This window comes from Hippocampus zosterae, chromosome 9 (genome assembly GCF_025434085.1).
Source record: "Hippocampus zosterae strain Florida chromosome 9, ASM2543408v3, whole genome shotgun sequence".
Lineage (NCBI taxonomy): Eukaryota > Metazoa > Chordata > Actinopteri > Syngnathiformes > Syngnathidae > Hippocampus > Hippocampus zosterae.
This window is the reverse complement of record NC_067459.1, coordinates 13,128,314-13,138,680: the sequence shown is the minus strand read 5'-3', so window position 1 is coordinate 13,138,680 and position 10,367 is coordinate 13,128,314. Positions and strand designations below refer to the sequence as shown.

Below are 10,367 nucleotides of genomic sequence, written 5' to 3'. Positions count from 1 at the left end.
CATGGTAAAGTTCATCCATTTTCCGATCCGCTTTATCCTCACATGGGTGTGCCGGAGCTGTCACTGGGCAGCAGGTGGGGGACACCCTGAACTGGTTGTCATACATACACACATGGACAAACAATCATTCGAACGCATTATCAATTTGGAGTGCCCAACGTGCCATGCATATTTTTGCAATGTGGGAGGAAACCAGAGGACCCGGAGAAAATCCACGCAGGCACGGGAACAACATGCAAAGTCCACACACAAAGGCCAGAGCCAGAATCGAAACCAGCACCTCTGGTTTGTGAAGCCGACGTGCTAACCAGTGCCGCTTCTTGTACAAACACGATAACAAATGTAGCATTAGCACAGGAGCCAGCATTAACACAACTTGGAAAGTGGCTTGGCTGATTCACCAGACTTCCAGATTCCTAAAGTAGATTATGAAGGTCATCAATTGTCCCCAACATCTTATTAATAGTTTCAACTATAAATCCCTGTACGCTTTAATATTCCAAACTTCTTTTACAAGATTACCATTAAAATGAAGTCATATACGTATACAGAACTTAGATTGGTCAAGTTGTGAATCCATAACTGCAAATAGGTGACAATTTCCCTGAGTTTTTCCTGTGTCATGTGATCTTGCCAGAAAAGAGGTTACTGACCTGAGATGGCACTCAAGATAGTATGCCATCATCATTGTTTTTATCATCATCTAAGGTTCAATTTACGGTCTCTCACTTTAAAGGAAGTAGTTTTAAAGTAGATCAAGTTGAGAATTATTTAAAGTAGCTATAAGATGTTAACTGCACTAAAAGTGCAACCAACATCCTCAACATTGTAGTGTGTGTCAGCAGCTTCAGGGATGTGAAGCAAAAACGTCTGAGCGTTATGAAACTCTGGGAACGGAAGACAGAAAAAAAAAACGATTTTGACACAGGGTTTTGTTTTTTTTGGGGGGCTTGCAACATTTCATAAGAGTGGGTTGAGGCATTTTGAAACGTGTGTGTGTGTGTGTGTGTGTGTGTGTGTGTGCGTGTGTGTGTGCGTGTGTGCGTGTGCGCGTGTGTGTGTTCGTAAGACAATCTATTATTGTCAGCACAAAAATAACTGAACCTCTGTCATGTGGCTTTGCCAGCTGGTCTATGTGTAAGATCTTTGGAGATGCTCAAAAGAGTGGAATTTATTTTCATTTTTTTAAACCCTCAGCAAACACTACAGATGTAAGTGGAGCAAAACATCCTTGATTGTGCTGTTGGCCTCTATAGCAAGACAAAATTGACTATTTTTGATCGAGATACGCACTGTAAATGTGCTGTAAATCCTCGATGATGTCACAAGTTTTCACAGGAGGAAAGATGACTTCAAGGGAGGCGCAGCAGCTGGGGGGTTGGAGGAGGGGATTTACTGCTCAGCTAACTGCCGTATTCTGTAGTTGAATCACAAATCAAATGATAAATGACCTAATTAGAATATAAATAGGAGGATGGAGAAGATTTACTTCCCATTAGACCGGCTGCTATTTGAAGAAATAATCAGTTTGAAAGGTTAAGTGAAGAATTTAACATCTTTTTCGAAAGGAAGTGATGACTGTCGTCATCATAATAGTGCACCAACCAAGTCAACCGCTGAGTGCTGCCGGCACATCCGTCACCCAGTTCTGATTGTAACCCATTTTGCACGTCCTGTAAAATGACCGCAAAAAATATTTTCCCGCCCCCGATGTCGCACATCCATTTACAGGGGTGCCTTTAGAGTGATCCAATGTTCAAGTTCCTGTACTTGATATATGAGCAGTTATTCTGGGTTTTAATTTATTTATTTTGCGAGACTTGCAATCGCAAACTTGCAATATGATTGCTGTATGAGATGAACTGCAATCTTACACTTTGCTGAGTTCTGGCAATTTTAACAGAGCGATGTGTGCCATTTTTACCCTCAGTTCAACACACGGGTGTGTGGGGTGAGGGGAGATCAAACATGAGAGCGGCTGATTGTGAGTGGCAGCCTTACAGTATTTCCTTCCTCCAGTCAATCACTTCAAGGAACCCGCAGACGTTTTTGCACCACTTCGCCGGCCCTCGAATGTTCCGACAAGACGCGATGAAGGACGCACTTGTGCTGCTGGTGATTTTGCTGGATGTGCACGCGTTCAAGGTGTGTTGCTTTTGTTTGGATGTTTTGCAAGTTTGTTGTCGTTAAAATATGGTTTAAGTAATACTTGCTTTACTTTTTGGACTTGTTAAAAATTAGGTACTTTTGTCTGTCAGGTTAAGTTAGTCATGAAGACAATTTCAATACTGCGGGTGTCCACTTTAAAGTTTGGAATGCACTTGCTTATCTTTTAAATATGGAGTCTTGTGAGCTTCAGCATTCAGCCCCCCCGCACCCCCCTCCAAAAAAAAGCACTCCTGTAAATGGAGGGCTTCTCGGTTGTCGCCTCAGCTTCCTGTCACACGACAATTTCTTTTGCTGCTGTCAGCATATTCATTCGTCAGCTAAATGTTTCAGTATTTTGTTGTGGTGCAAGTTAGCAAGGAAATAGTCCTGAGCATTTTTTTTCCCGGGTCGCAGAGATGGTGGAGATAAAAAGTTCACAATGACTCCTCAGGTGAAGCACAAAGGCTGCCTCTATGCCGGTTCCTTTAGCTTTTGTAAGATGGTGTGCTACTGTTTCAAGCCCCTCCCGCATCGGTCATTAGCTCTACAAAAAAGGATGAATGAGGTTATTTGAAAACGTGTTCTTTCTCAATGTGTCCACTTCTAGAGCACATTCTTTCAGAGATTCTATTATTCAATTTTTTTTTAGGTGGAATATTTATTTTTAATTGCTTGTCCAAATAGTTTTTTCTCTGTTAGCTTATTTTCAAAAATGTGTCTGCAAGTGAACCATTCTGATTTTATTTCCAGATTGTGATGTAACATTGATTTTATGGCTTTTGCGTAGTGCTGATCAATAAAAATGGAGCAAACAGATAGGATGTGCAGTTAATGAAATGGGTCAGTAACTAAGATACCAAGCAGAACGTGTCCCGGTCCGCACGTTGTGTTTTAATTTAAATGAAGTTGTGGATTTTTCCCATAATTGAAATTTTGTCATCCTATTTTATTGTGTCTTATTACCTCGGCAAGAGCAAAAACAGCATATTTCTTGGTATTTTCTTTTCATTTTAATGAGAATTGTCCAGCCTCGGCAGAGGTCTGCACTCGACAGCAAGTTACAGAACTTAAACAATTTTTGTCCTTTCCAGCAGGTGTTATCACTGCCCTACCATGCAGACTCTCATAAAAACTGCAACAACCCGGACCGAGAATATTTGTTGGAGTCTTTGGGCCTGTGCTGCAAAAAGTGTCCTCCTGGTAAGTTTAGGAATGCCTACCCCGGGAAACGAACACATGCACACACTTGATAAGCTATGAGATAATAATACTGCAGTCATTTGCTCCAATCATCATGTATAAAGGATATTTTTTATAGTACTTCAAAATTTAAATTACTTGTATAGTATTTTACATTTAAATTACGTTCATTTTGAACACACGTGTATATATAAAAGGGTGGCGGCTGACGCGCGAGTGCAGCGGGACATCAGAGAGTGTGTGTGAGCCGTGTGAACGTGAGCAGTATATGGAGAACTGGAACTACGCACCAAACTGCTTCCCTTGCGCTAAATGCAAAACTCGTGAGTAGCTACGAATGTCCTCCATATTTTAGGTATTTACTTGGTTGTAGAGTATGTTTTTTTTTTTCTCGTTCAATGTGTACGACAAGACAAAGGCCTGCAGTTTGCCATTGCCTGCTCCTCCACTGTCATGTCCAAGTGCGTGTGTCGACCTGGCATGTACTGCATCATGGAATCTGATGAGCAACACTGCACTGCCTGTCAACCCCACACGTCCTGCAGAGCTGGTTATGGAGTCTCTGTGCTAGGTGTGATGATTCTCACCATTTTTTTGTGTGCATGACAAAACAGTCATTATACACAGGCCACTCATCAAAATACAATCGAGCTAGTGCTAGTCATGGGTTGAAAAAAAAAAGGGGAGGGGAATTTGAGAATACAGTAACAGGGTTCCCAGCCCTGCTGCAAACGGAGAGAAAATAATTTATAAGTGACATGACCCAAGAATGAAAGTTTAAATTGTAACTATACCACAATCTATGTCGTCACAACATTTAAATATAGTTACAAGTGAATTTTGCAACATTTCTCTTAAACTACCTGTTTTATAGATTATTTGATTTGGAAAAAATGCACCGTAAGAGTGCATTTATATGAACAGGACTCTCCACAGCAACCCAGGCTAAACCTCGCTCCTCCATGACTTACAAAGCTTATGTCTATATTGAGATGTTTCACTTAGACATATTTCCTTGAAGAAATTACTGCATGTACGATTTGCCTGTTTAGATGGCTTTGGTGCCATTGCGTATGAGAACGGCCACAAAAACACAAATAGGTTTGAGTTTTTAATCCTATTGGTGGGGATAGATCCCACAGGAAAATAAACAGACTTTGCAACTAGTGAACTGCAAATATGCATAGGATTACTGCAATAGCAAATTCAATATAAGTCTATTGATTTTAATTTTTATGATTGTCTGAGTTCTGTGTAGATAATAAAATAGTAACCGAAAAAAATTGTAAAATGGTGTCAAATTCCAGAGACTTGAAAATAGTAGCCACCAATTACTGTATACTGCCTTTATTTCAATATTAAAATATACCAAATTGTTTCAAAAACATTTTTTAAACATTTTAAAAAATACAATGAAAGAACAGCAGTGTGGCCATTTCATGCAACCAGAATATGAGAAACATATCTCAGTAAGATGATGCAGTTCTTCACCAGTAGAAATTGTAGATCGGATGATGTTGTGTTGTGCTTTGCAGGTACGGCTGACTCAAATGTCAAGTGCAAACGGTGCCATGAAGGGACATTCTCCAACACGTCCTCCGCAACAGAGCCTTGTTGGCATCATACAAAGTGAGTGAAGAGCCCCCTTGGCTATGTGTGACGGGCAGTCTGGAAGGTTCCGGACAGAATCGGAACCTACAAACGTAGACTCAGGAAAGTTGATCAAACAAAAATATTTATTCATAAAAAATAGGTGCAAGTTCTGACAAAGTACAAATAATGATGCTGGACAATAACCCGGGAATATTGCAGGGAAAAACAAGCGCTTTATCCTACAGTTTGACATGGGTCCATGAGGTCCTTAAATAGTCCCAACGATCTTCATGCCAGACTGGTTCGCAGCAGGAAAACCAGGAACGCCTCTGCCATCTGGTGGACACTAGCGGAACGTGATCACGACAATGTGTGACTCTTTCACAGCTTGCTTATCACTCTTGTTTTGTGTGCAGCTGTCACGGAAGGCCTGTGTTAAGAGCAGGCACTTCTACGTCGGATACGGTTTGCGAGCCTGGCCCGCTGCCACTCACGCACACGAGCAGACATCGCAATCAGACTACGATTACGAGTACACCGAGCCTGGTCTCAGGAGGGACTGTAGATCCTTTCTTTGGACCAGCTACTTTGGAGGGTTCACTGTCATCCTCACTGACGCAAAAAACAGGAGTTGATGGTGAACTGGGTCAGTAACCACTAACCTGTGAAAATGTGATTTGAAGGAGACTTAATTTCTTTTCACAATTTAATTATTGAACACATTTCATAATGTGTGTGTGTGTGTGTGTGTGTGTGTGTGTGTGTGTGTGTGTGTGTGTGTGTGTGTGTGTGTGTGTGTGTGTGTGTGTGTGTGTGTCATGCTTTTGTCAAAATACATTAAGGTTCAAGAATTAAAGCCCAGAATTTGTATTGAGGGGGCAGCCCCGTTTCAAGAAAGTGAGCCAGACCATATGCGGCTCATGCCGCTCTCCAATTCAGTCTCGCGAGCATCTGCGTTATCAATAATCCTGGATTTTTTTTTGTTGTATTAATTTCACCCGTTTTTTTCTCTACAATTGGTTAATTCAAATGCATTTGAATTAACATCTCTTAAATGTAAAAAATGTAATTGATTTATTGTAAATAATTAACAAAAATATTCATAAAATTTTATTTCATTACATAGACTCATTCATAGTTTAATTCATTCATTCATTCATTCATCTTCCGAACCGCTTGATCCTCACTAGGGTCGCGGGGGGTGCTGGAGCCTATCCCAGCTGTCTTCGGGCAGTAGGCGGGAGATTTAGGACTATTACAAATATATGAATGCATTATTTTGTTTTTCAAATAAATTAACATATTTTACAGACGCATTTTAAATCTTATTGTTTTCCCGTTTTCTACAGTATAAAGAACCTGCTAACACTGCTGTCTAAAAAAAATAAAATAAAATAAACCCCCCCCTCCCCCCACAAAAGTCCCCAAAGTCATCATCAATTGTTCTTAAGTAGTGTCCAACACAAATATGACGACTTCACTGAACAGTAATAACAGTACAGTATGCGAGTTGATGAGAAACCAAACACCAGATTAGTGTTTGGTTTCTGATAAAACTCCATGCAGCTCTGCTTACCTTACGGCTTTGACAGTGTGGCACTCAACCTTGCCCGGTGAATTTTCTATAATATGTCCCCTTTAAAATATGTCCCTCTTTCTATTCACCTCAGTTGCAGCAGTCTCCAGCATTGTCGCCACAGTCACGTTCTTCATCATTGTCGCCATCGTCCTGCTGGTCCTTTATAAAACCACCTGGACCAAAGGTCTGTATTTATTTGCCTTTCTTGTCTTTTTTTATGAAAGGTAGCGTTGCTGACAAAGAAGAAACGGCTAATGAACATTACCACTTTATTGGGACCTAGGAAAGTTTTTGTCTTAAGCGCTATCTAATTAATTAAATAGCAATTACATACACTAATTCCAAATTTACATACTATATCCTAAATTAATCCAGTAATACCCACAGACTGCCAGATAATGTCACTCTACAAACATCTTCCTGCAGTGAGTGTTTTCATAAACTGCACAATGTGTGAAAGAGTGGGCTTTGTCTTTGACATTTCCTTTGGGGCATTCAGTGTTCATGAAAGAACAGGAAATGGCAACTTACTGTCTTGTAGGAAAGTTTCTGTGCAATATTGGCAAAATAGTTCACTAAATGGCAATTCCACACATTTTTGGGGTTTGTTTTGTGAGGCTTCAACGTTTTTTAAAAATATTTTTAATCCAGCACAATGCATTCAAATACAGTTCTGTTGTATTTGCCTTTTAGGTATAATATATTTGGATTTATTCTCTAAAATTTGCCATTTATTCAAGCACAGTATTTGCCTTTTATACAATGTACATTTGCGTTTAATCTTTAAGATTTGTTTCCAAACATTTATTTAGGTCCAGTATTTAACGATTTGAATTTTTTTTTTAATAAAAAAGAAATGTTTTTTAATCATCCTATATTCAAGCACAGTTTCAGTGTTGGCATACGATTGTATTAAATAAATATACTTTGTAGGAGTAAAACCTGCCATGAGTTTATGAACACTTGGGCCTACTACGCTACTGCATTTCAATGTGGGTCATTTTGCTGGAACTTGCAGAGCCAAGTATTTCTTTTGTACGTGATGCTTTGCGGCAAATTTTTGAGAACCACTAAATTATTAAAAACTACAATTTCAGAAAATAAAACACTTGTAAAAATACTAAAAATAATTCATAATAATTAATTGCAGCAATTAATTTTTTTGTTTTGTTTTTGTTTGTTTATTTTAAAGAAGTTAAACTCAATAACACATTTTGTCAATAAAAAATATGATGAAAACAAAAACAGCCTAAAAATATGAATTAAATCAACCTGATGAAAATTAAAAAGAAAAACTATTTGGAAATTGCAAAAACTAAAAACACTTAAATATGTAAATGATTTTTCAAAATATTCTATTTTAATTTTTTTTTTAAACCTGAAAAATAAGTAAAACAAAAAAAGACTAACTGGTTGTATTACAATGCTGCATTCAGTGCTTGCTTAGCATACAATTGAAGCCATGCGGTACATTACATTTCTTGATCTTCTGTCTCTCACAGGCACAGCGAACTGTCGTCCTAAAGACACCGCGAATGAAAGCCATGAGAGTGGCAATGAAGTGAGTCATTCTCATCTTGTGTCTCATTGTAACGGACATGAAACAACGAGATGCTGATTCCCTCCATCTGCTGCAGGTCGAAACTCTGCAGCTTTCCTTCACGGCGAACTCGCCAGGGGAACAAAGCAGCTTGCTACAGACGGATGTCAGTTGTGATTCTGCCCATGGCGGTGACGACAAGCCAGCTCTTCACACAGCAGCCAGGAGTCCATTGGAGATCTTCAGTTGACCTTAGCCCTTTGTCAATCTCAGCATTCCCCATCAGGGTCCAGTGTCCATTTATGCCCCTTGAGCACCGGCCCGCATGTTAATGTCAATATCACATTCAATATAGGTGACAGAGGCTCACCCTGACCCCCAGGAGACTCAGTGCTCCGCCTTAGACAGGAGGAAGAGACTTTCAGTATCCCAAAACAGGAAGCAGAAAAAGAGTTGCCTGAGCAGGAGAGTATGGAATAAAATGTGTGAACGCCTCCGAAAGTGGGATTTGCACACGCCTATCGGGCCTAATAGGAATATTTTTTTACCTCTTATGATCAAGGCAATATAGAAGACAAAGACTATCCTTACCGCACGCGTGTGTGTGTGTGTGTCTATAAATGGAGTACATAAATGGAGTACATGAAGTCTGCTTTCGTCATGTTCAATTTTTGAATGTGCAGCCCCCAGTTCACCTTGTCTAATTTTGTTGAGCATAACTGGTGACAGTAAACCCATTGTTTTAAAGAAGACAAGCAAATCCTCAACCCCAATTTATCCAGTTCCCATGTGTTTTATTAACACAGCTGCTCGATGTTTTCTTGAAATATCCCAAATATCAAGAATTACACATACTTTGAAGCCTATTTCCTGCCAGCCATAAAAAGAAAACACTGGTTTTTAACTTCAAGTGCGTGCCCATAAAATATTCCATTGCAGCTTCACGTCATTGATCACAAATACCCACCACCGATAAGTCAACAATGCTAAATCTCATTACCAGTGAGTGTTTAAATTTTTTAAAAAATTATTTTTATGTACCGGTAGCTTGTAGCAGACAGATGCACATTTTGAGCATGGCGTCTCTGATCCACTAGTGAAACGACACTTTTGATTGTCTCTTTCATCGACAACTATTTCAAACAGTGGTTAAGAGTGCACGACTGTCCGTGTTTTTATGCTATTTGCTGTGTTTATTTTATTTTATGTTAACTGTTTGGTAAAGCACTTTATTACAGCTGCAGATGTTGTGAAAGCGCGATATAAATCAGGATGTATTGTATTGTGTGAATTATCTTCGGTGTTTTATCACAGTTTGGTGCAAGACAGTGAAGAATGTTTTTTTCAGAAACTAATGTTTAACTTGGAATTTTTAATTTCAATGTTCATAGGTGGACAGGCACCCCAAAGAGCCATCGATGTGAATACAAAACCTGCCCTCCTTGCAACTCACGCGCACATTGTCCCTTTAAATACGGGTTTGGTATGATCATGCTGCCACTTGCTGGATAAAAGCACAAACAGCAGTCTTCGTGACGAATAAAGCACTTGAAAAGCGTTCGATTGCCCATTGTATATCTCAACCCAACTGTCTTAAAAGTTAAAACGTTGCTTCGTCGTGATAAATTTGAGCTCGCCTGTGTCACTACGTTTAATTTTTCTTACCAGCAAACCTGAAGACTAACCTGGAGGTAATCTGGAATGTTCAAATATTCGGGGGTGATAGGAGAATAAAGTTTGAATTGCATTATTTCGCAAGGACAATTCCGTGGCCAATTTACTTTAAAATATATAATTTGAATGCCATTGGTTTTTAACAGTAATTTTCAGCTATTAATGTCCTAGTAATACATTTGCCCCATGACCACCCCTCGTTTTTGCGGCCAGTTGGTTGCGCCTGTTGCCGCTGTCTGTTGCTCTCCTTCCTGGTGGAGACTTGCCTCGGAGAAGCTGTCGATATCTTTACATATCCCGTGGTAAGGCAAATATTTTCTCTTTTTTCCGGGTTATTCCAATATTAACAGTCGAAGTGATATTGTATTTAATCCTTTGTGCGACCTCTTAAGGTTTCCGGCTTCACGTGTTGCTTGTTAAAGGACTATTTAAAGGTGCTCTGCCCGGTCTCATCTCCTTCCCCCTTCGCCACTGTTGCTGCTGGCCGTACCCGCTTGTGTTGACAAATCTGGTTTACTAGCGAAAAAGCCGGACAAAAGTCGAATAAGTGACCCAGAATTTTTCCCCTGCGCGTGCGTATGTCATTCTTTGATTTAGCAAAGATAATAAACTCCACGAAAAAGGGACTTCAGG

At 39.7% G+C, this 10,367-nt stretch overlaps 1 protein-coding gene across 6 annotated transcripts; it reads left to right on the top strand.

Moving 5' to 3' along the window:
* Nucleotides 1–159: 159 nt before the first annotated feature.
* tnfrsf1b (tumor necrosis factor receptor superfamily, member 1B) lies at nt 160–10,036 on the top strand. Of its 6 annotated transcripts, none has more exons than XM_052075711.1 (10): nt 160–1,211; nt 2,020–2,145; nt 3,240–3,348; nt 3,546–3,671; nt 3,761–3,919; nt 4,884–4,977; nt 5,358–5,587; nt 6,612–6,704; nt 8,029–8,081; nt 8,158–10,036. In XM_052075711.1, the coding sequence occupies exons 1-10, from the start codon at nt 1,134–1,136 to the stop codon at nt 8,308–8,310; spliced, it is 1,221 nt and encodes a 406-aa protein (XP_051931671.1). In that variant the 5' UTR covers nt 160–1,133; the 3' UTR covers nt 8,311–10,036. The 6 variants fall into 6 exon arrangements, with proteins under 6 accessions (XP_051931671.1, XP_051931670.1, XP_051931672.1 ...); XM_052075710.1 differs by having other exon boundaries at nt 161–1,211; nt 3,243–3,348; nt 8,023–8,081; XM_052075709.1 differs by having other exon boundaries at nt 163–1,211; nt 8,023–8,081.
* The last annotated feature ends 331 nt before the right edge of the window (nt 10,037–10,367 follow it).